This window comes from Musca vetustissima, unplaced genomic scaffold (assembly GCF_032173495.1).
Source record: "Musca vetustissima isolate MV318-11 ecotype Yass unplaced genomic scaffold, APGP_CSIRO_Mvet_v1 utg101894, whole genome shotgun sequence".
NCBI lineage: Eukaryota > Metazoa > Arthropoda > Insecta > Diptera > Muscidae > Musca > Musca vetustissima.
The window spans coordinates 75,231-101,479 of NW_026875235.1; the positions used below are offsets into that span (position 1 = coordinate 75,231).

General features: G+C 30.6%; 2 protein-coding genes across 2 annotated transcripts; both read right to left on the minus strand.

The window, feature by feature from the left end:
* Positions 1-283: 283 nt before the first annotated feature.
* On the minus strand, positions 284-5,908 carry LOC133337708 (arylsulfatase B). The gene is made up of 7 exons (XM_061545913.1): positions 5,792-5,908; positions 5,419-5,578; positions 5,109-5,335; positions 4,792-5,047; positions 1,247-1,404; positions 410-1,182; positions 284-290 (listed from the first exon to the last, which is right to left on the minus strand). The coding sequence occupies exons 1-7, from the start codon at positions 5,906-5,908 to the stop codon at positions 284-286; spliced, it is 1,698 nt and encodes a 565-aa protein (XP_061401897.1).
* Positions 5,909-21,578: 15,670 nt separating this feature from the next.
* Positions 21,579-25,871, minus strand: LOC133337709 (arylsulfatase B). Its single transcript, XM_061545914.1, has 4 exons — positions 25,826-25,871; positions 23,819-24,205; positions 23,339-23,758; positions 21,579-22,274 (listed from the first exon to the last, which is right to left on the minus strand). Exons 1-4 carry the CDS (start codon positions 25,868-25,870, stop codon positions 21,579-21,581), a joined length of 1,548 nt encoding a protein of 515 aa, XP_061401898.1. The 5' UTR covers position 25,871.
* Positions 25,872-26,249: the final 378 nt, after the last annotated feature.

Below are 26,249 nucleotides of genomic sequence, written 5' to 3' on the forward strand. Positions count from 1 at the left end.
AATAATTCTTAAAAAATCCACGCCTTCTGGTAGAGCCTTAAAAAATCCACGTCTTTTGGTAGAGCCTTAAAAAAATCCACGCCTTCTGGTAGAGCCTTAAAAAAATCCACGCCTTGTGTTAGAGCCTTAAAAATAATTTTTATAAAAACGTTGGGCGCCATTTTCCTTTGCGAATTAAATAAAATTTAATTTTTTCTTAGATACTTTTTTATTGTTTCAATAATTTAATTGAGGTATGCCTCCAAGAGTCTTATGCCGATTTAAATACTGTCCCTCAAACAGTCTACAAACTAAAAGAAAAATAATTACATTTTGTACAAAAGAAAATTAAAATAAATAATTTCCAATAAAATTCAAGAAAATTGATAGAAAACTTAACCCTAAAATCTGCATCTGACCACCATCCCACTTCCCCAGGGAAATGCCTTTAGACTCCACATAGCCATAATTTTCGGTACCCTTCCACCATTGCCAGACACCACCAAAACGCTCCGGATTTGAAAGAGGATCGGAATATGGTACCCTAGCCGAGGTACGTGCTTGACGTTTCAGTACCTTAACTTCTTGGGAAAGGAATTGCACTTGCAGAGGATAAAGATTTGCCAAATTATAACGTTCGCAGGGATCCTTCTCCAAATTAAAGAAACATGGCGCCCGCAAGGGTTCACATTTATAAATTTCCTGTTCATAATCTTCGGAGTTCGTGGGACAAGTATGAGTTGCCTCTCTCCGTAATCTATTAATGAGGTCTACACCAAGTTGCGTACTTCCCAGAGCCTTATGTACCGGTGACGATAACACCTCTTGAGCATAGGTCTTTGCCAACGGGTGGATTTCATTGAAGTCAATATCACCCAGCCAGGTATCATATTGCCCGGCAAATGAGGAACCATTAACATACTTTAAATTGCCACGCATATATGAACTATAGCCGAATATGGTATCCAAAACGTGAATTAAGCTGCGAGGTTGAGGATCCAAGGCTTCGCTCAGTGAGGGCCATAGATTCACCCCATCCAATTGCAGATGTTTTGGTACGGCTACGCCAGCTGCCGCGGCCAAGGTGGGTAACCAATCTATGGCATGGGCCACTTGATTTGAGACATAATTTTTCCTCCTCAGCATGGGACTCCATATGGCACCGGCGGAACGTACACCACCCTCCCAGGGTGATTCTTTTTGCTAAAAGAAGCAAGAAAAAATAAGTTCCGAAATAAATAATGAAATTAAAAATGCTCGTACTCACCCCCCTAAATGGATAATTGGAACCAGAATTTGAGTGAATACCCACCGTAGGGGCACCATTATCGGAATACAGGAGAATTATCGTGTTATTCAATATACCCTTGTCCTTGAGAGCGGTTACAGTCTGGCCCACACTTTGATCCAAACGGGAAACCATGGCTGGAAAAAAGGGCAAAAAACGATATTTGTTCAGTAGGCTTCAAAATCTAACAATATGTCCCTCGAAACTTCATTCTAGCGGATTAATGTTAAAGGAAAATATATTTTCCATCAAATTTCACTATGGGTTACCGAACAAGTTAAATCGGCATCAATGATATATATTCCGAAAATATGGGAAACAATGTGCGTCATTAAAATATTTTTTCTTTTGTTGCCGTATGTTTCAATAATTGACCATATCTCCCTTGAAAATTTATTTTAGAGGATTGTAGCCAAAGGAAAAACGATTATCCATCGAATTTCACTATAGGTCAACGAACAAATGAAATCAGTATATATAATATATATCAGAAAAAAATCGGTTCCAACTTGCATATATAGGAACATTTTTTTCTTTATGTTACATTCGATTTTTGGACCAAATCTCCCACAAAACTATCATCTAGGTATTCGATGTCAATGGAAAATATATTCTCCATCAAATTTCATTAGGGGTCCACTTTAAGAAAAAATCGGTATATATTATATATAATCCGAAAAGATCGGAAACAATGTAAGTACAAAAAAATATTTTTAATTTTCTTTAGTATGTTTCATAACATGACAATATCTTCCTCGGAACACTATTTCTTGATGTCAATGGAAAATATATTCTCCATCGAATTTCACTATAGGTCCTCAAACAAAAAAAATCGGTATATATAATATATATCAGAAAAAAGTCGGTTCCAACTTGGCTTTATTTGAATTAATTTGTTCCTTGTGTTACATTTAATTTTTTGGTCAAATCTCCCACAAAAGTACCTCCAAGGAGTTTGATATCAATGGAAAATATGTTCCTCATAAAATTTCACTAGGGGTCCACGTTAGGAACAAATCGGTATATCTAACATATTTTCCAGAAAATATCGGAAACAATGTGAGCGAATAAAATATTTTTTGTTTTGTTCGTGTGTTTCAAAATTGCACAGTATTTCCCTTAGGTTCTCATTCTGGGGCCTTGATTTCAATGTCAAATGTACCTCCTAGGAGTTTGATGTCAATGGAAAATATGTTCCGCATAAAATTTCACTATGGGTCCACGTTAGGAAAAAATCTGTATATCTAATATATAATACAGAAAACATCTTCGACAATATGAGCAAATAAAATATTGTTTGTTTTGTTCGTGAGTTTCAAAATTGCGAAGTATTTCCCTTAGAACCTCATTTTGGCACCTTGATGTCAATGGAAAAAATATTCTCCATAAAATTCCACTATAGGTCACCGAACAAAAGAAATCTGTAACTATAGTATTATACCTTAAAATATGGCATATAATATCGCATTTGGCTCAATAACTATCAAAAAGGCCGTTTTTACATTTGATTGTTTACATTAAGTTCATGTGAGGTGTTGCCAACCTCTTTACGATTATTTTGTAGTGATTCTTATATATGGGCGTATGACAAATATGATAAATAATAGTTTTTATCTAAAGAAAAAGACTGGTTCTTTAAGTAACAGTGTTTGAATACAAAATATTTTAATTTTTCTCTAGTGTTTAGCAAAATTAGCCAATATTACCCTCCGATTTTGATTCTAGAGGGTCGATGTTAATGAAAAACATATTCTTCTTCAAATTTTAGTAGATCTTTACTTTCGTAATAAGTCACAATATATAATAGATGATATAGAAAATATCTCTAAACCCGATGACAAAATAAAATATATTGTAATTTCTTCGTACGTTTCAAAATCTGACAATATTTTACTTAGGACCACATTTTTGGGCCTTGATGTCAATGAGAAAAATATTCTCCATCAAATTTCACTATGGGTCACTGAACAAATGAAATCGGTATTTAGAATATATATCAACAAAATGTGGGTCCAAATATCTTCATATAAGGAGCTATTTCAACGTAGCTTTTCTTTTGTATTACTGGTCATATCTGCCATAATTCTTCATTTTAGATCTTTGATGTTAATGAGAAAAATATTCTCCATTAAATTTCACTATAGGCCACCGCACAAATAAAATCGGTATTTAGAATATATACCAATAAAATGTTGGTCGAAATATCTTCATATACGAATCTACTTCGACGTAGATTTTCTTTTGTATTACTGGTCATATCTGCCATAATTCTTCATTTTAGAGGTTGGATGTTGTTGAGAAAAATATTCTCCACTAAATTTCACTATGGATCGCCGAACAAACGAAGTCGGCATTTTGAATATATATCAACAAAATGTGTGCCCCAATATCTTCATATAAGAATCAACTTCAACGTAGCTTTTCTTTCGTATTATTGGGCATTTCTGCCATAATTCTTCATTTTAGAGGCTGGATGTTAATGAGAAAAATATTCTCTATTAAATTTTACTATGGGCCACCGACCAATTCAAATCGCTAGCTGTAATACAGCATTCTCAAATGGGGCTTATAGTTATGCATATTTGTGAAATATTTATGGATTGAAGCGTTTTTACATTCATTGCTTGTATCAGCTGTGTGTAACGTGTTGCCAACTGTGTGGATTAATTTGCAGTGATTCTATTGCGATAATTTTAAACCATCCACGCCTAGATGTAGACCCCTAACAGTGTTTTTAAATAATCCACGCCTAGGCGTAGGACCCTAAAAGTGTTTTTAAATAATCCACGCCTAGGCGTAGGACCCTAAAAGTGTTTTTAAATAATCCACGCCTAGCTGTAGACCCCTAAAAGTGTTTTTAAATAATCCACGCCTAGATGTAGACCCCAAAAAGTGTTTTTAAATAATCCACGCCTAGATGTAGACCCCTAAAAGTGTTTTTTAAATAATCCACGCCTAGATGTAGACCCCTAAAAGTGTTTTTTAAATAATCCACGCCTAGATGTAGACCCCTAAAAGTGTTTTTTAAATAATCCATGCCTAGATGTAGACCCCTAAAAACATTTTTAAATACTCCACGCCTAGATGTAGACCCCTAAACGGGTTTTTAAATAATCCACGCCTAGATGTAGACTCTAAAAATGTTTTTAAATAATCCACGCCTAGATGTAGACCCCTAAAAGTGTTTTTAAATAATCCACGCCTAGATGTAGACCCCAAAAAGTGTTTTTAAATAATCCACGCCTAGATGTAGACCCCTAAAAGTGTTTTTAAATAATCCACGCCTAGATATAGACCCTTAAAAGTGTTTTTAAATAATCCACGCCTAAATGTAGACCCCAAAAAGTGTTTTTAAATAATCCCCGCCTAGATGTAGACCACTAAAAGTGTTTTTAAATAATCCACTCCTAGATGTAGACCCCTAAAATTGTTTTTAAATAATCCAAGCCTAGATGTAGACCCCTAAACGGGTTTTTAAATAATCCACGCCTAGATGTAGATCCCTAAAAATAATCCAAAATTACCTGCATAAGCCCTTCTCTTGGGATCCGAAATATATTGAAATTTCTCCAAATCCTCCTCCAATACTTCCATGGGATTATCTTCATTCCCTGTGTGGACAGCCAAATGACTCATAAGCAAAAACAGCGGGCGATCTGTATCATGTTCATCGATTATACGAACAGCTTCTTGGGTAAATAGATCTGTGGCATAGATACCATTTACCTCAGGCATAGGGTCCAAATCATTGCGCAAATCCAGACCGGAAATATTTCTTTGCTGAAAAGGGACACCTATTTTTAATTTTCCAGACGTTAGGGTGTAATGGGTTTTAACTTACCACAATCTTCATTGTGTGATCAAAATAACCAATATAACCCGAATAATACCCGTAGTGATGATCAAAACCTCGATACAGCGGTGTCATTTCCCGATCATAGAAACCCAAATGCCATTTACCCACCAAATTTGTAGAATAGCCAGCATCGCGAAATATCTCGGGCATCAAATGTTCGTCAAGTGGTAAACCCCAGGGTTCGTCATTGATGATGACAAAGTGTTGGGTGCCTGAGAGTGGGGAGGGACCGAAATTTTTATTTATTTATTTTTTTTTTTTTTTGGAGTCAAAAATTAATTCGGAATTTACTTACCCGTGTGTATGGGATATTTCCCCGTCAAAAGTGAAGCTCTGGAGGGGGTACACAAACTCGGTACATAGTGTTTATTGAGTATGATGCCATTATAGGCCAGGGCATCAATGTTGGGTGTTAGAAACTGATCGGAACCATGGAAGCTGACATCATTGAAGCCCTAGAAAAATTCAAAAATATTTTTTAAAAAATCCAGGCCTTCTGGTAGATCCCTAAAAATATTGGTAGACCCTTAAAAATATTTTTTAAAAAATTCACGCCTTCTGATATACCCCTAAAAATATTGGTAGACCCCTTAAAATATTTGTTTAAGAAATCCACGTCTTCTGTTAGACCCCTAGAAATAATTTTTAGAAAAATCTACTCTACTTACCATATCATCAATAAGAATTATTACAATATTCGGTTTCTCACTCTGCCTTCGTTGATGGGCATGTACATCTCTGACAGCTCCCATAAGCTGCAGCAGCATCAATAGCAGCATAGACATCAACCTCAGATACCGGCCCCTCCAAGAATTGTAACGATGACTCATATTCTAGGCCAACAAGTGGGAATAACCAACTAAGCTGTCCTCCTCCAAATCGAAGTGGTAGTAGTAGCTTGTACTAGTTTCAAGTTCAATAACGGTTGGGGGTTTTTTCCAATTCGAATGGCCGGCACAATGAAACCATAAGAATAATTCTTTATGGAACCGGTTAGAGATGTCAACAATCCTTCCTTGCAAAACAAAAAATGACTGATGTTTTCTGTTAATGGGCGAAGACAAACAAAAATGAAAGTAAAAACCAGAATTTCGGGAAATGGATTCCCAAAAAAAAATTATAAAAAAACATAAACAAATAATTAAAATGTAATCATAATAAAATGTGCGGAATTTTTAAGCTTGTTAAAGGGTGTAGGATAAAGGTTTCTACAAAAAGGATATTTAAAGATTTTTGGTTACAATTTTATGGTGGTCAAATTTCGTATTTAACTTGATTTTAGGTGCATGATGCCAATGAAGAAATTATTCTCCATAAAATTTCACTATGGGTCACCGAACAAATGAAATCTCTAAATTCGATATTTATCGGTAGAATATCGTTTAAACTTAGGTTCTTATGAAAAAATCTTTTCTTTTTGGAAAATTTCAAAAACTTTTCATTATAGGCCAAAATCGAACCCAAATCTTAGGTTTAGGAAGTTGATGTTAATGGAAAAAATATTCTTCAGAAAATTTCAATACAGGTCACCGAAAAGATGAAATCGGTATATATAATTGTTAACGCTGAAATGTTGGTTCCAAAGAGGATATATAAACAATAATGTGTTTTATTAAGTAAAAATCACCCTTGTTCGGAATCAAAGACAATATCTCCTACTAGAATGCATTTTATGGAATTACTCCCAATAAAAAAATATTCCCCATAAAATTTCGTTATGGGTGACCGAACCAATAACATCTCTAAATTCGATATTTATCGATAAATTATCAGTTAAACATGGGGTCTCGCAAGAAAAATTTATATTTTTCTTTTTTGGGAAATTTTAGAGCATTTTTTTCATTTTGGGTCAAATTCGAAACCAACTCTTAGGTTTAGGCACTTGATATCCATGGAAAATATATTCTCCAGAAAATTCCACTATAGGTTACCGAACAACAGAAATCGGTATATATAATATTTCATGACAAAATATCGGTTACAAATTGAGTAAAGAAAATAAAAACATTTTATTAAGTAAAATTCACACTATTTGGGAATCAAGGTCAATATCTCCCACTAGGATGCATTCAATGCGATTACTCGTAATGGAAAAAATATTCTCCATAAAATTTCACTATAGGTCACACACCAGTTAAAATCGGTATATATAATATTTAATAATCATATGTCGGTTACAAATTCTATATTTAAAGAACGACCATTATGTGTTGTTGAATTTCTTAGTTGATCGCAATTAAAGCCAATAAGTTCCATAATACTACATTTTACAAGGTAACTCCCAATGGAAAAAAAATTCCTCAGAAAATATCCGTATAGGTCACCGAAGAAACTAAAAAACTATATCAAGTATATACCACTTAAAAAGTCACTTCTAATTAGGTTTAGCAGAATAAACTACTTCAAAGTGCTTCATTTAAATATGGGACAAAATCTTCCACAATAGTCCATATCAGGGGATTGGTGTCAATGGAAAATTTATTCTCCATCGAATTTCACTATGGGTCATCAAACAAAAGAAATCGGTATATATAATATTTTACGATAATATATCGGTTAGAAGTTAGATAAAAAGCAAACAATAATTGTAGTTAATAGATTTAGCTTATCTTCTGAATTAATGGCAATAACTGCCACAAGGCATCATTTAAGGAAGTCGGTATCAATGGAAGAAATGTCCTCTAGGAAATTTCACTATGGGTTACTGTACATAAGATATAGGTATATATAACAATTAACGATGAACTATCGTTTACAAATTGTGTCCAAAAAAGAAAATTATAATTTGAGGTAAATCGTACATTTCTTCGAATTTCATGGCAATATTTGCCACAAGGCTTTAATGTAAGAGGTTGGTATCAATGGAAGAAATATTCTCCAAGAAATTTCACAATAGGTCGCCGACCAAAAGAAATCGATACAGATCATATTTAATATGGATAAATCGGTTAAAAATTGCGAACATAAACAAAAATAATTTTTGATGTAAATCATATGTTTGTTCGAATGTAATGACAATATCTGCCACAAGACTTCATTTAAGGAGGTAGCTATCAATAAAGAAAATATTCCCCAGAAAATTCTATTATATGTCGCCGACCAAAGGAAATCGTTATATATAATATTTAAGGATAAAATATCGGTTACAAAACAAATAAAATATCGGTTTACCCTAAAAAAAATTTTTAGGGTTAATCCTGAGTTTCTTCGAATCTATTGCCAATATCTGCCACAAGGTTTTATTTTAGGAGGTTATTTGCAATGGAAGAAATATTCTCCAGAAAATTTCACTATAGGTCGTCGACCAATAGAAATCGGTGTTTATAATATTTTACAATGAAAAATCGATAACAATTTGTGTACATAAAAGAAAATAATAATTTGAGGTAAATCGTACATATGTTCGAATTTCATGGCAATTTTTGCCACAAGGCTTCATTGTAGGAGGTTGGTATCAATGGAAGAAATATTCTCCAGGAAATTTCACAATAGGTCCCCGACCAAAAGATATCAGTAAATATTATATTTGACTACGAAATATCGGTTGCAAATTGTGCACATAAACGATAATTATTATTGAAGAAAATGTTTTATTTTTTCGAAGTTAATGACAATATCTGCCTCAAGGCTTCATTTAAGGCGATTGTTATCAGGAGAGGAAATATTGTCCAGAAAATTTCACTATAGGTCGCCGACCAAAAGAAATCGGTATTGTGCACAAAAAAGAAAATAATAATTTGAGATTAATTGTACATTTGTTCGAATTTCATGGCAATTTTTGTCACAAGGCTTCATTGTAGGAGATTAATAACAATGTAAGAAATATTATCCATCAAATTTTACTATAGGTTACCGAAGAAAAGAAATCAGTATATATAGTTTAATTTCATAAAATATCGATTACAAATTGTTAGCCCTATTTTCTTCTTTAAAGTTTTCGTAAGATTTTACAATATTGGTCCGATTTTAACGATTTGTTATCAATAGAAATAATATTCTTAATATAATTTCACTATAGGTCATGGAACACAAAAAAGGTATAATCTATATATCACAAAAAATTATAAAAATATTTTTTAACAAAAAGACTATATATATATATCGTCTTCGTTAAATGCAATCTAAAATACCAGACACTTAGCAATCTAAACAACATTTTTGTTAGCCATAATTTGTTCACTTAATGACTGATAAAATTTGTGCAATTATTTACATTTTTGGTGTGAAGCAGATTATTTTTTTAAACAATTTTTTTGATTGTAGGTTAATAACCACATTCGGAACGAATGAACAATTATTCACGTGTACCCTATATATTGAGGTATAAAAACATTTTTTAAATCAAAATATTTTATTGTCTGGTTTGATTTGTACACGCCTAAGTGAGACACAATAATGCCTAGCCTCATTCTGCTTTAAAGGTACGGATATATAAATAACACTTATATATACGTATCATTTAAGCAGAAACAGACTAGGCATTACTCGTATTGTGTCTCACAAAAGTCAATATTTAATTATTATTTTTTTTTTTTTGTTAACAACAAACACGAGTAGCTACTTAAAACACTGAACAGCAAAAACATTTATATTCTATATACCGATTTCTTTTAGTCCGAGACCTATACTGAAATTTTCGGGAGAATATTTTTTCCATTGATACCAAGCGCCTAAAATGGAGCCTAGTGGCAGTTATGACCGTAACTTCGAAAAAAAATATATACGATTTATCACAGAAATTATAAATTATTATATATAACGATTTCTTGTTGTCCTTGGCCTATAGTTAAATTTTCTCAAGAATATTTTTTCCATTTATATCAACCTTCTAAAATGAAGCCTTGTGGCAGATATTGTCATTAATTTCGAAACAATATGAGATTTACCTTAACAAATATTTTCGTTTATATATACAACTTATCACCGATATTTCTATATTGAATATTATATATACCGATGTGATTTAGTCAAAGACATATAGTGAAATTTCCTGGAGAATATTTTGTCCATTGATAGCTATCTCCAAAAATAAAGGCTTGTGGCATTTATGGTCATTTAATTCGAAGCATATATATAATTTCTTACAAAAATTATTTTCTTTTATGTACGCAGTTTATAACCGATATTTCATCATCATCAAATATTATATATGGGGATTTTGTTTTGTCGGTGACCTATAGTAAAATAAACGGGGGAATATTTTGTCCATTGATTTCGAAATAACATAATTTTTACCTCAAATATTATTTTCGTATATGTACACAATTTGTAGCTGATATTTCTATATAATATATTATATATAACGATTTCTTTTTGTCTTAGAAGTATAATAAAATTTCCTGGAGAATATTCCATTGATATCAACCTCCTAAATGAAGCCTTGTGGCAATTATTGCCAGTTTATTCGAAACACAAATTAAATTTATTACTAAAATTATTTTCTTTTATGTACACAATTTGTAACCCATATTTCATCGTCAAATATTATATATACCAATTTCCTCTTGTGGGTGATTTTAAGCTAAATTTTATGGAGAATACTTTTTCCATTGATACCGACCTTCTGAAATGAAGCCTTGTGCCAGTTATCGCCATTAAATTCGAAACAAATATTGGATTTTCCTTAACAACAATTCGAGTTTATGTAAAAACCTTATAACCGATATTTCATTATTAAATATTATATATAGCGATTGATTATGGTCCGACACCTATAGTAAAATTACCTGAAGAATATTTTGTCCATTGTTGCCAACCTGCTATAATGAAGCCTTGTGGCAAATATCTGCAATTAATTGCAAAAAAAAAAAAAAACATAAATCACCTCACCAATTATTTTACTTTTTGTACACACTTTAAACACACATTTCAATATTAAATATTATATATAGCGATTAATTCTGATCCGAGATCTATAGTAAAATTTCCTGGAGAGTATTTTCTTCGTTGATACCAACCTCCTATAATGAAGCCTCGTGGCGGTTATTGCTATTATATTCGAAATCAATATGTGATTCATAACACAAATTATGTTTTTTTATGTACACTTTTTGTAGCCGATATTTCATCGTCAAATATTATATATTCCGAATTCTTCTAGTTGGTGACCTATAGTAGAATTTTCAGAAGATATTTTATCCATTAATGCCAACCTCCTAAAATGAAGCTTTGAAAGAGATATTGCCAATCATTTCGAAAACATATAAGATTTGCCTCACAAATTATTTTCGTTTTTTTACACAGTTTGTAACTGATTTTTCTATATAAAATATTATATACACCAATTTCTTTTAGTCCGACACCAATAGTGAAATTTTCTGGAGAATACTTTTTCCATTAATGGCCTCCTAAAATGAAGCCTTGGGGCAGATATTGTCATTATATTCAAAACAAGTGTGAGATTTACTTCAAACATTTTTTCATTTTTGTGCACAATTTGTACACCACATTTCAATATTAAATATTATATATACCGATTTCTTCTAGACTGTGATCTTTAGTAAAATTTTCTGAAGAATATTTTTTCCATTATAGCCAACCTCCTAAAATGAAGCTTTGAGGGAAATATTGCCAACCCTTTCGAAAACTTATAAGATTTGTCAAACAAATTATTTTCGTTTATGTGCACTATGTGTAACTAATATTTCTATATTAAATATTGTATATACCAATTTTTTTTAGTCCGACACCAATAGTGAAATTTTCTGAGGAATATTTTTTCCTTTAATGGTAACCTCCTAAGATTAAGCCGTGTGTCAGATATTGGCATTAAATGCGAAACAAGTATGAAATTTACTACAAACATGCTTTTTCATTTTTGTGCACAATTTGTGAAACACATTTCAATATTAAATAATATATATGGTGATTTCTTCTGGTCGGTGGCCTATAGTGAAATTTCCTGGAGAATATTTTTTTTTCGTTGATGGCAACCTCCTAAAATGAAGCTTTGAGGGAGATATTGCCAATCATTTCGAAAACATATGAGATTTACCTCACAAATTATTTTCGTTTTTGTACACAGTTTGTAACTGATTTTTCTATATAAAATATTATATATACCAATTTCTTTTAGTCCGACACCAACAGTGAAATTTTCTGAGGAATCGTTTTCCCATTAATGTCAACCTCCTAAAATGAAGCCTTGTAGCAGATATTGCAATTATATTCGAAACAAATATGTGATTTTTTACAAAAATTATTCTTGTTTATGTATACAAATTGATGCCGATTTTCATCTTCAAATATTATATATAGTGATTTCTTCTGGTCGGTGATCTTTAGTAAAATTTTATGAAGAATATTTTTTCCATTAATGCCAACCACCTAAAATGAAGCATTGAGGGAGATATTGCCAATCATTTCGAAAACATATAAGATTTACCTCACGAATTATTTTCCTTTATGTACACAATTTGTAACTGATTTTTCTATATAAAATATTATATATACCAATTTCTTTTAGTCCGACACTAATAGTGAAGTTTTGTGAGGAATCGTTTTTCCGTTAATGTCAACCTCCAAAAATGAAACCTTGTGGCAGATATAGTCATTATATTGCAAATAAGTATGAAATTTACTACAAACATTTTTTGTTTATGTACGCAATTTGTAACCGATAATTCACCGTGAAATATTATATATACCGGTTGCTTTTAGTCGATGACCTATAGTAAAATTTTCCGTAGAATATTTTTTCCTTTATTGCCAACCTTCTAAAATGAAGGCATGTGGAGATATTGTCATTATATTCGAAACACATATAAGATTTATCTCACAAATTATTTTCTCTTATGTACACAAATTTAAATCGATATTTCATTGTCAAATATTATATATACCGATTTCTTCTAGTCGGTGACCTATAATGACATTTCCTGCAGAATAATTTTTCCATTGATGCTAACCTCCTACAATGAAGCCTTGTGGCAGATATTGCCATTATATTTTTCATATTTCTACCTACCCTCGTTATGTTTTTTGTCTACTTATTATTTAAAGAGTGGCAAGCAATGCAGTTATTTTTATAAAAAATGGTAATTAAATTTTAGACACATTATTATTGCAATTAGTTAATTTTTGCTGTATGTAAATTATGTTGTAAATGTTGTTGTGTCTGCAAAAATATTTGCAGACAATTAAATTATGTTGTTCGCACAATTTCATTACCATTAACTGTAACAAAGATAGGTCATGTCAAACCACAATTGTTTCAATTGGTTTTTTTTAAGAGGTAATTTGGAAAAGATAATTAAATTTGAAAAGCAAAGAAATTTTGGTTCAAAAAAAAATTTTGCACAAAAAAAATATTCGATTTTAATAAGATTAAAACTTTTTTAATTTCTTTTGAATTTTTCTAATCAAAAAAACCTCCCTTCATAAATTTGAATCTCAAATCAAATTTCATCTTCTCCAACTTACTGTTTACCATTAAATATTGAAAATTAATTTCCCCCTCCCCCATCTTGGTAAACATAATTACTGCGTTTATTAGTAGTCATTTAGACAAAAGTGGGCTGAAGTGTTAGATATTATCTTCCTCATGTTCTTGTTAATGATTTTTTTTCAAACACGATGCTGTTGTTGTTGTTTTGTCAGATTCACGTTTAACCTTGGTATTTGTTTACTATTTTTTTTCTACTATCAACATTGGCATTGCAATATTCATACTTGATAGTAAAATTAAAAACGAAAAACTCCCAACCTTAAAGGTGGAGTTTGGTTAGCTAGCATTTCAAATTAAGTGGAAATCGTTTAACATTGTCTAAAATGAAACATGTAAATGGTAGTATGCATAATGGAGTTTTATACATTCTTTTCTGAAGTTCTCAATGGCAACATGGAACTAGAGGTGCCACTAAGTTGTATTACTCAAAAACAATGAAGGAAAAATATTGTTTATGTACACAATTTCTAACCGATATTTTGTGCTTAAGTATTCTATATACGAATTTCTTTTGTCCAGGACCTATAGTGACATTTTCTGGAGAATATTTTATCCATAGATAACAACCTCCTAAATTGAAGCCTTGTGGCAGATATTGCCATATATTTCGAAAAAAAACATCACATTAAACTCAAAAACTATTTTTATTTTTGTACACAATTTCTAACGAATATTTTGTGTTTAAATATTTTATATAACGATTTCGTTTAGTCGTGGACTCATAGTAAAATTTCCTGGAGAATATTTTGTCCATTGATAACAACCTCTTAAAATGAAGCCGTGTGGCAGATATTGCCATATATTTTGAAAAATCATCACATTAAACTCAAAAACTATTTTAGTTTTTGTACACAATTTGTAAGCGATATTTTGAGATTAAATATTGTATATATCGATTTCTTATAGTCGGGAACCCATAGTAGAATTTTCTGGAGAATATTTTTTCCATTGATAACAACATCCTACAATGAAACCTTGTGGCAAAAATTTCAATTGATTTCGAAGAAATGTGCAAATTTCTACAAAAATTATTTTCATGTCTGTATACAATTTGTAACCGATATTTCATCGTCAAATATTATATATATATATATATATATATATATATGTAGTAGTCGGGAACCTAAAATAAAATTCTCTAAGGAATATTTCTTTCATTGATACCAACCTCCTACAATGAAGCCTTGTGACAGATATTGTCATTATATACGGAACTCATATGCGATTAAATGCACAAATATTTTTTGTTTATGTACACAATTTGTAACCCATTTTTCATTAGTAAAAATTATATTTAACGTTTTATTTTTTCTGTCACCTATAGTGAAATTCGATGGAGAACATTTTTTCCATTAATACCAACCTCCTACAATGAAGCCTTGTGGCAGATGTTGTCATTATATTCGATGCAAATATGTGATTTTTTACAAAAATATTTTTTGTTTATGTACACAATTTGTACACCATTTTTCATTAGTAAAAATTATATCTAACATTTTATTTTTGTCAGTGACCTATAGTGAAATTCGATGGAGAACATTTTTTCCATTAATACCAACCATCTAAAATGAAGCCTTGTGGCAAATATTGCCATTAATTTCGAAACTAATATGAGATGTACCTTAAGAATTACCGTTCTTTTTAGACACGATTTATAACCGATATTTCAGTGTTTAATATTATATATACCGACTTCTTTTGGTCGGTGACATATAGTGAAATCTCCTAAAGAATATTTCTTACATTAATATCAATTTCCTACAATGAAGCCTTGGGGCAGAAATTGACATTTATTTCGAAAATATATACGATTTGCCTCAAAAATTATTTTCGTTTATGTACACTATTTGTAACCTATACTTGATCATAAAATATTATATATAGCGATTTCTGTTCGTCGGTGACCTATAATAAAATCTTCTGGAGAATAGTTTTTCCGTTGATACCAATCTCCTAATGTTAAGCCTTGTGGCAGATATTGTCATTATATTCGAAACAATAATGATATATATTAAAAATATTTCCATTTGAGTGCCGATTTTATAACCCATATTTTATCATAAAATGTTGTATATACCGACTTCCTTTGGTCGGTGACCTATAGGGAAATTTCATAAGGAAAATTTCTTCTATTGATACCAACCTCCTAAAGTGAAGCCTTGTGACAGAGATTGCCATTAATTTGAAAACAAATATTAGATTTACCACAAAAATTATTTTCGTTTATGTAGACATTTTGTAACCGATATTTCGTTGTCAAATATTATATAAACCGATTTCTTTTAGTAGGTGACCTATAATAAAATTTCCTGGAGAATATTTTTCCCAATGACACCAACCTCCTATAATAAAGCCGTATGGCAGATATTCCGATTTCTTTCGAAAACGTATGCGATTTATTACACAAATTATTTTCGTTTATTTACACAATTTGTAACCGACATTTCATCATTAAATATTATATATAGCGATTTATTTTAGCCGGCAATATATAGTGAAATTTGGAGAATATTTCTCTCATTGGTAGCAGCCTCCTAAAATGAAGCCTTGTGGCAGTTAATGACTTTTATTTCCAGTGTCACAATAAATTTAAGGCTGTTTATATTATTTGAATATTTAGTTAATTTATATCACCTACACCAACAACAATAACCTTAGTTACACCTGATTTTTTTTCTATTTCCGAATAAACCACATAATTCGTATCAATTTTAAATTCCTACAAGAATAACAATAAAAATTATTCAAATGCACGATTTTACCTTGTGATTTGTCTAACTAACATTAGTTTACAATTAATTTTCTATACTTATAATAAGTTAAGTATTTAATTTCCAATTGAAATAAAATTTACAAAAAAAAACTAAAGAAAATTAAAATAAAATAAGCCGTTCTAATGAAAAAAACGTGCAGCACAAAATAACAATAAAATTGTTATCAATTGGGCTGGATGACCCGCTTGGAGCAAGGAACTAAGATTTGTAGTCAATATTTAAACCATGAATATTATATATACCGATTGCTTCTGTTCGGTGACCTATAGTGACATTTTATGGAGAATATTTTTCCAATTGATACCAACCTCCTAAAACCAGGCCTTGTGGCAAATATTGCTATTTATTTCGAAAAAGTTTGAAATTAATTACAGCAATTATTTTCGTTTTTGCATACAATTTATAAGCGATATGTTCTTCTTAAATGTTATATACACCGATTTCATTTAGTCGGCGAATTTTAGTAAAATTTTCTCAAGAATATTTTTTTCATTGGTGCGGATTTCCTAAAATAAGGCCTTGAGGCAGATATTTCCATTATAATCCAAACAAATATACCATTTATTACAAAAATTATTTTCGTTTATGTAGACAAGCGATTTTTTATTATTAAAAATTATATCCAGCCATTTGCTTTTGTCGGTGAACTTTAGTGAAATTATCTTGAGAATATTTCTTTCATTGGAGGCAACCTCCTAAACTGAAGCCGTGTGGCACATATTGGCATTAAATTCGAAACAAATATGTGATCTATTGCACAACTTATTTTCTTTTATGTGCACATATTGTGGCCGATATTTCATCGTTAAATATTATATATACCAATTTCTGTTAGTCAGTGACCCATAGTGAAATTTTCTGGAGAATATTTTTCCAATTGATATCAACTGCCCAAAATGATGCCATGTGGCAAATATTGCCACTTTATTCGACCCAAATAAGTAATTCTTACAAACAGCATTTTCGTTTATGTATAAAATTTGTAACCGATTTTTCATAAGTAAAAATTATATCTGTCGATTTCGCTTTGCCAGTGAACTTTGGTGGAATTTTATGAAGAATATATTCTCCATTAATACCACCTTCCTAAAATGAAGCCTTGTGGAAAATATTGCCACTAAGTTGGAAAAAATATAAGATATATCTCAAAAATTATTTTCGTTTATGTACACAATTAGTAGCCGACATTTCTGCGTCAAATAGTATATATAGAGATTTCTATTGGTCGGTGGCCTATAATAGAATTTCCCGGAGAACATTTTTTCCATTGATATTAACCTCCTAAAATCAAGGCTTGTGGCAGATATCGTCTTATATTCGAAACAAATATGTGATTTCTTAAAATCATTATTTTCGATTGTGTACACAATTTGTAAGCCATATTCCACCATCAAATAGTATATATAGAGATTTCCCTTAGTCGGTGACCTATAGTAAAATTCGATGGAGAACATTTTTTCCATTAATAACAACCTCCTAAAATGAAGCCTTGTGGCAGATTATGCCATTATATTCGAAAGAAGTATGCGACTATTTACAATTATTATTTTCATTTATATACACAATTTGTAACCGATATTTCACCGTCAAATTGTATATATAGTGATTTCTTTTAGTCGGTGACCTATAATGAAATTTCATGGAGAATATTTTTTTCATTGCCACTAACCTCCTAAAATGAAGCCTTGTGGCAGATTTTGCCATTATACTCAAAACAAATATGTGACTTGTTTCAATCATTATTTTCGCTTATGTACACAATTTGTAACCGATTTTTCGATAGTAAAAATTATATCTACCGATTTCTTTTAGTCGCTGACCTATAGTAAAATTCTATGGAGATAATTTTTTCCATGTATACTAATCTCCTAAAATGAAGCTCTGTGGCAGATATTGCCTTATATTCGAAACAAATATGAGATTTATCATAAGTATTATTTTCGTTAATGTACACACTTTGTAGCCGATATTTCACTGTCATATATTATATATAGAGATTTATTTTAGTCGGTGACTTATAGTGAAATCTTCCGGAGAACATTTTTTTCTATTAATAACAACCTCCTAAATTGAAGCCTTGTGGCAGATATTGTCATTATATTCGAAACAAATCTGAGAATTTTAACAACAAATATTTTCGTTTATGTACACAATTTGTAACCGATTTTTCGATAGTAAAAATTATACCTACCAATTTCAGTTAGTCCACGACTTATAGTGAAATTTCCTGAGGAATAATTTTTCCATTGATAGTAACCTCCTAAAATGAAGCCTTGTGGCAGATATTGTCATTATATTCAAAACAAATATGTTTATTTATAACAAAAATATTTTTTGTCTATATATTCAATTTATAACCGATTTTTAAAAAGTAAATTTCATATATTCCGATTTTCTATGTTTGGTGGCCCATAGTGAAATTCAGTGGAGAATATTTTTCCCATTGATACCAACTTCCTAAAATGAAGCCTTGTGTCAGTTATAGACACTAAGTTTGGGGGGTCCTTAAAATAATATTTTCGCTTGGTCCTTTGATTTTTTTTCCTTTTTTCAATTCGCTTTTAATTAATTCACTATATTTTATATATTTTTTTATTATATTCCAACACTGTTCACAATATATATTTTTGAAACTCACTTTTGACGATCGTCTCACTTTATTTTAAATCCCGTATTTATTTTTTTTTTTAATTTTCCGCTTTTTGGATCCTTCCTGTTTGATTAACTCTCGACGACTGAAAACTGACAAGAAATCGGCAACATTTTTATTAAAACAACAACAACAAGAAAAATTAACAACAACAAATTTAACAACAACTTGTTGTTGTTGTTAATATCATTGCAGAGCAGTTGAGGTAGTACCAACGGCAGCGGTACCGGCAGCAATTGCTGCAGTTACAGCTTTTATCTACTTGTCTTAAAGATACAACAATAACAACAACATGTGTTTTTGTTGTGATCATTAATTTTTTTGTTTTCATTCATAAACAGACATGCATGCTCGTTGTAAAACACATTTTTAGTGGCTCTGATTTGGAAATGGTAGACCGAAGGGGGGAATAACCAAATAGTGGTCGTAGATCAGTTTTTTTTTGGTTTGCAAAAAAAATGTAAATAATTCACTATATAATAAATTCTATTATATACATAGGTAAATATAATTGTAATGTAAATTACCCGAAGGTAATTGAAATTTACAATTCGGTTTTAAATATTTTTTTGATAAGCATGTTAATAGGTTTATTATTAGCTAATAGGCCGTTTACTAGTGGCGTTGTTTCATTAACGAATACCCCCCTAAGTCAATAGAATGGAGGAACCTTACCTTAGAAACCCCTACTGAAAAGGAAAGATGATGAAATGTTTGTTTGCATAGTCATGCCTGAAAGTATGCTTTAAAATATAAAATTTTGTAAAATATTCTTTAATAAATCCACGCCTCAGTTGGCCCTGAAAAATATTCTTTAATAAATCCACACCTCAGTTGGCCCTTGAAAAATATTCTTTAATAAATCCACGCCTCAGTTGGACCTTGAAAAATATTCTTTAATAAATCCACGCCTCAGTTGGACCTTGAAAAATATTCTTTAATAAATCCACGCCTCAGTTGGACCTTGAAAAATATTCTTTAATAAAACGCCTCAGTTGGACCTTGAAAAATATTCTTTAATAAATCCACGCCTCAGTTGGACCTTGAAAAATATTCTTTAATAAATCCACGCCTCAGTTGGACCTTGAAAAATATTCTTTAATAAATCCACGCCTCAGTTGGACCTTGAAAAATATTCTTTAATAAATCCACGCCTCAGTTGGCCCTCAGTTGGACCTTGAAAAATATTCTTTAATAAATCCACGCCTCAGTTGGACCTTGAAAAATATTCTTTAATAAAACCACGCCTCAGTTGGCCCTTGAAAAATATTCTTTAATAAATCCACGCCTCAGTTGGACCTTGAAAAATATTCTTTAATAAATCCACGCCTCAGTTGGACCTTGAAAAATATTCTTTAATAAATCCACGCCTCAGTTGGACCTTGAAAAATATTCTTTAATAAATCCACGCCTCAGTTGGACCTTGAAAAATATTCTTTAATAAATCCACGCCTCAGTTGGACCTTGAAAAATATTCTTTAATAAATCCACGCCTCAGTTGGACCTTGAAAAATATTCTTTAATAAATCCACGCCTCAGTTGGACCTTGAAAAATATTCTTTAATAAATCCACGCCTCAGTTGGACCTTGAAAAATATTCTTTAATAAATCCACGCCTCAGTTGGACCTTGAAAAATATTCTTTAATAAATCCAAGCCTCAGTTGGACCTTGAAAAATATTCTTTAATAAATCCACGCCTCAGTTGGACCTTGAAAAATATTCTTTAATAAATCCACGCCTCAGTTGGACCTTGAAAAATATTCTTTAATAAATCCACGACTCAGTTGGACCTTGAAAAATATTCTTTAATAAATCCACGCCTCAGTTGGACCTTGAAAAATATTCTTTAATAAATCCACGCCTCAGTTGGACCTTGAAAAATATTCTTTAATAAATCCACGCCTCAGTTGGACCTTGAAAAATATTCTTTAATAAATCCACGGCTCAGTTGGACCTTGAAAAATATTCTTTATTCTTTAATAAATCCACGCCTCAGTTGGACCTTGAAAAATATTCTTTAATAAATCCACGCCTCAGTTGGCCTCAGTTGGACCTTGAAAAATATTCTTTAATAAATCCACAGTTGGCCCTCAGACCTTGGCCTCAGTTGGACCTTGAAAAAAAATCTTGAAAAATAATAAATCCACGCCTCAGTTGGACCTTGAAAAATATTCTTTAATAAATCCACGCCTCAGTTGGACCTTGAAATATATTCTTTAATAAATCCACGCCTCAGTTGGACCTTGAATGGTATATAAACGCGAGCCTTCTGATGGTTCCCGTAGAAGGGGAAGGCCAGGAATCAGATGGAAAGACCAAGTAGAAAACAATATCTTGGAACGTGGTCTTTCAAATTGGAGGAGATCTGGACAAGACCGAAGCGCTTGGAAATCTGGATTTAAAAAAAATTTTTATTTTTTTTAAATATTTTTTTTAATAATTTTTATTAAAATTAATTTTTAACTAAATTAAAAATATACAGATTTTCCTTAAAATCTATTTACAATATTTTCTTATTTTCTTACAATTATTTTCTAGTTAATACTTTTCGATCAAACAAAAAATCAGAATCCTGGTTTGCAAATTAAATGCATCCCCGATCCCACCAGGTCCATTCATAATTGTGGGCATGCTCCCTAAAGTATGCAATGCGTTCCAGAATACTCGCAAAGATGGTGGAATTTTTCATTTTCTCATAGAGATTATTTTGTTCGCATGGGTCGACATCCAAATCGAAAAGGCATGGAGCCTCCAAGGGGTTACAGGCCACACCTTGGGAGGAATCTTCATATTGACACCTAACCATGGCATGTTCGCGATGCTCCAACAGCTGTATGGGTTTATCGCCGGTAATGGCATGCAAATGTTTCCACACGGGGGACTGCTTTACCAATTCCTCGTAGCGCTCAAATCTGGGATCAATTTGTGAGCTATCATTGGGACGCTGGGATAGCCATGTGTCAAAACGACCCTCCAGGGTAGTGCCATTTATGTACTTCCATTTACCCTTGGCATAGACTTCGTAATTGAAAATGTCATCAATGTTGTGCATTATTTCACGTTCCACCGATTCATAGCCGTACTTTAGGGATGGCCACAAATTGAGGCCATCAATTTTAAGGGCCTCGAGATCGAGATGGATATTTGCTGCCGATGCCAAGGTGGGTAGGAAATCGCCAATATAGATTTTCTGTTTCCATATCGTGCCAAGTTTTTCCAGCTGCGTAGACCAAATGGCGGCGGAGGAGCGCAGGCCACCCTCCCAGGGGGAATGTTTTTGCTAAAGGAGGAAAAAAACGACAAAAAATTAATTAAACAAGATTTTAAAAAATTAAAAAAAAAAATTAAATAGTCGATAAATTAAAAAAAACTTTTTTTAATTTTTTTTTTCAAAAAAAAAATAATTTTTTAAAAAGAAATATTTTTTTAAGATTAAAAAATATTTTTGTTTTAAAAAAATATTAAAAAAAAATATTTTTTAATTTAAAAAATATTTAAAAAAATATTTTTTACTTTAAAAAATATTTTTTTTTAAGATTAAAAAAATTTCGTTTTAAAAAAATATTTTTTAAAAAAATTATTTTTCAAAAAAAAATATTAAAAACAAATTTTATAAATTATATTTTTTTGAAAAAAAATATTTTTTTTTCTTAAAAAAAATAATTTTTATTTAAAAAAAAATAATTTTTATTTAAAAAAAAATAATTTTTATTTAAAAAAAAAAATAATTTTTAAAAAAAATATTTTTTTAAGATTAAAAAATATTTTTTAAATTATTTTTAAAAAATTTAAAAAAAATATCTTAAAAATCAATTTTTTTATAAATTAAAAAAATATTTTTTTAAATATATTTTTTTTGAAAAATAATTTTTTAAATAATTTTTAAAAAAAAATATTTTTTTTTTCAAAAAAAAATTTAAAAAAATAATTTTTTTAAAATAAAAATAATTTTTTAAAAAAAAAATATTTTTTTTAAGATAAAAAAAATTTTTTAAAAGAAAATATTTTTTTTAAGATAAAAATAATTTTTTAAAAGAAAATATTTTTTTTAAGATAAAAAAAATTTGTTTTAAAAAAATATTTTTTTAAAACATTATTTAAAAAATTATTTTTCAAAAAAAACAAAAATTTAAAAAAAATATTTTTTTAAGATTAAAAAATATTTTTGTTTTAAAAAAATATTTTTTTTAAAAAATTATTTTTCAAAAAAAAATATTGAAAAAAAATTTTTTTATAAATTATTTTTTTTTTTGAAAAAAAATATTAAAAAAAAATAATTTTAAAAAAATATCTTAAAAATCAATTTTTTAAATTAAAATAAAAAAATCCAAATTTTTTCCTTACCCCCCTCAGTGGATAATTCGACGCCGTTGTCGAATGCATACCCTGTGTCGGGCCACCATTGTCGGACAAAAACAACAATATGGTATTATTCAGAATACCCCTATGGCTCAATGCCTCCACCACCTGGCCTACACTTTCATCCATTTTCGATACCATCGCTGCATATTTCCGCCTTCGTTCATCTTTAATATATGCGAACTTCGAAATTTCCGATTCAGGGGCTTGCAAAGGGTCTTCATCATTACCCGAGTGGGGAGCCAAATGACTTAACAACATAAACAATGGTTTCTTTTGATAATTATGTTCAAGGATGCGGCGTATGGCAGCCTCTGTAAGGAGATCAGTGACATAGGTGCCATTACGATCGCATATCGGTTTTAGATTGTCACGGAAATCATGGCCCCGCGAATAGTTGGCGTTCTGAAACAATCGAAAAAAATTAAATTTTTTTTCAAACCCCAAAAATTCTTCCCTTCTTACCCCCTGATCCAATGTCTGATCATAGTAGCCCACATAGGCCCCCAAATAACCATAATGCTGATCGAAACCCCTAAATGTCGGAGTGTAGGCCTTGCGAGACATTCCCAAATGCCATTTGCCTATCAGGGAGGTGTAGTAACCATTTTGTTGGAAAATCTCTGCCATTGTGGTCTCATTGGTGGGTAAACCCCAGGGTTGATCGTTGACCAGAACATAATGTTGCATTCCAGTATTTAGGGGATATTTACCGGTTAGCAGGGCAGCTCTGGAGGGGGTACACATCGATGGTGTATAGAGATTATTGAGAATGACACCACTATAAGCCAAGGCATCAATGTTCGGTGTGAGGAATTCATTTGAGCCACGGAAACTGATGTCATCGAAGCCCTGGAAATATTGAAAAAAAAAAATATTTCAAAAACAAAAATTGAATGAAAATAATTAAAAAATAATCAGAGACCAGAGGCGTGGATTTTTTAAAAAAATATTTTTTCAAAGATCCACAAAGCGTGGATTTAAAAAAAAAATATTTTTTCGAAGATCCACAAAGCGTGGATTTTTAAAAAAAAAATATTTTTTCGAAGATCCACAAGGCGTGAATTTTTTAAAAAAATATTTTTTCAAAGATCCACAATGCGTGGATTTAAAAAAAATATTTTTTCGAAGATCCACAAAGCGTGGATTTTTTAAAAAAAATATTTTTTCGAAGATCCACAAAGCGTGGATTTTTTAAAAAAAATATTTTTTCGAAGATCCACAAAGCGTGGATTTTTTAAAAAAATATATTTTCGAAGATCCACAAAGCGTGGATTTTTTAAAAAAATATATTTTCGAAGATCCACAAAGAGTGCATTTTAAAAAAAAAAATATTTTTTCGAAGATCCACAAAGAGTGGATTTTTTAAAAAAATATTTTTTCGAAGATCCACAAAGCGTGGATTTTTTAAAAAAATATTTTTTCGAAGATCCACAAAGCGTGGATTTTTTAAAAAAATATTTTTTCGAAGATCCACAAAGCGTGGATTTTTTAAAAAAATATTTTCGAAGATCCACAAAGTGTGGATTTTTTAAAAAAAAATATTTTTTCGAAGATCCACAAGGCGTGGATTTTTTAAAAAAATATTTTTTCGAAGATCCACAAAGCGTGGATTTTTTTAAAAAAAATATTTTTTCGAAGATCCACAAAGCGTGGATTTTTTAAAGAAATATTTTTTCGAAGATCCACAAAGCGTGGATTTTTTAAAAAAATATTTTTTCGAAGATCCACAAAGCGTGGATTTTTTAAAAAAAATATTTTTTCGAAGATCCACAAAGCGTGGATTTAAAAAAAAATATTTTTTCAAAGATCCACAAAGCGTGGATTTTTAAAAAAAAATATTTTTTCGAAGATCCACAAGGCGTGGATTTTTTAAAAAAATATTTTTTCGAAGATCCACAAGGCGTGGATTTTTTAAAAAAAATATTTTTTCGAAGATCCACAAGGCGTGAATTTTTTAAAAAAATATTTTTTCGAAGATCCACAAAGCGTGGATTTTTTAAAAAAATATTTTTTCAAAGATCCACAAAGCGTGGATTTTTAAAAAAAAATATTTTTTCGAAGATCCACAAAGCGTGGATTTTTTAAAAAAAATATTTTTTCGAAGATCCACAAAGCGTGGATTTTTTAAAAAAAAATATATTTTCGAAGATCAACAAAGCGTGGATTTTTTAAAAAAATATATTTTCGAAGATCCACAAAGAGTGCATTTAAAAAAAAAAAATATTTTTTCGAAGATCCACAAAGCTTGGATTTAAAAAAAAAATATTTTTTCGAAGATCCACAAAGCGTGGATTTTAAAAAAAATATTTTTTCGAAGATCCACAAAGCGTGGATTTTTTAAAAAAATATTTTTTCGAAGATCCACAAAGCGTGGATTTTTTAAAAAAATATTTTTTCGAAGATCCACAAAGCGTGGATTTTTTACGAAAATATATTTTTTTATTTTCTCATATCTCCCCCAATACTCACCATATCATCAGCCATAATAATTACAATATTTGGTTTTGAATTCATATCCCAGTTGGTGGCCTGCTCTGCAGAGACCATTCCAATAGCAGCCAGCACCAGTGCTGGCAGATAAAATCGATTCATATTTTTTCTGAGAGTTTTTATTTGATTTCAAATTTCACAAGAAATTTATTCAAATTGGGCAGCCAATGGGTCTTTGTTCGATGGCGCCTGAAATTAGAAAAAATCAACAACAACAAAATCATCAGCAAAAATCACAAAATTGTTAATATAATTAAGTCACGTTTGAGACCGTCCGTCTGTGTGCTGCTGATGCTGTATGAGACTCTGTCGGGTTGTCGATAGATTTGTTTACACATCATTATAATAATTTGTTTAAATATTTATTTTTCTACAAACGAAAAAAAACAACAAAGTTTTTTAA

Coding starts and splice junctions, on each gene's coding strand:
- LOC133337708 (XM_061545913.1), bottom strand. CDS start 5,908: ATGTCTATGCTGCTATTGATGCTGCTGCAGCTTATGGGAGCTGTCAGA. Junction 5,579..5,791: donor TAATTCTTATTGATGATATG/GTAAGTAGAGTA, acceptor GAATTTTTCTAG/GGCTTCAATGATGTCAGCTT. Junction 1,405..4,791: donor CAAGAGAAGGGCTTATGCAG/GTAATTTTGGAT, acceptor CCTTTTTTCCAG/CCATGGTTTCCCGTTTGGAT.
- LOC133337709 (XM_061545914.1), bottom strand. CDS start 25,870: ATGAATTCAAAACCAAATATTGTAATTATTATGGCTGATGATATG. Junction 24,206..25,825: donor TTATTATGGCTGATGATATG/GTGAGTATTGGG, acceptor CAATATTTCCAG/GGCTTCGATGACATCAGTTT. Junction 22,275..23,338: donor CGAATTATCCACTGAGGGGG/GTAAGGAAAAAA, acceptor TTCCTCCTTTAG/CAAAAACATTCCCCCTGGGA.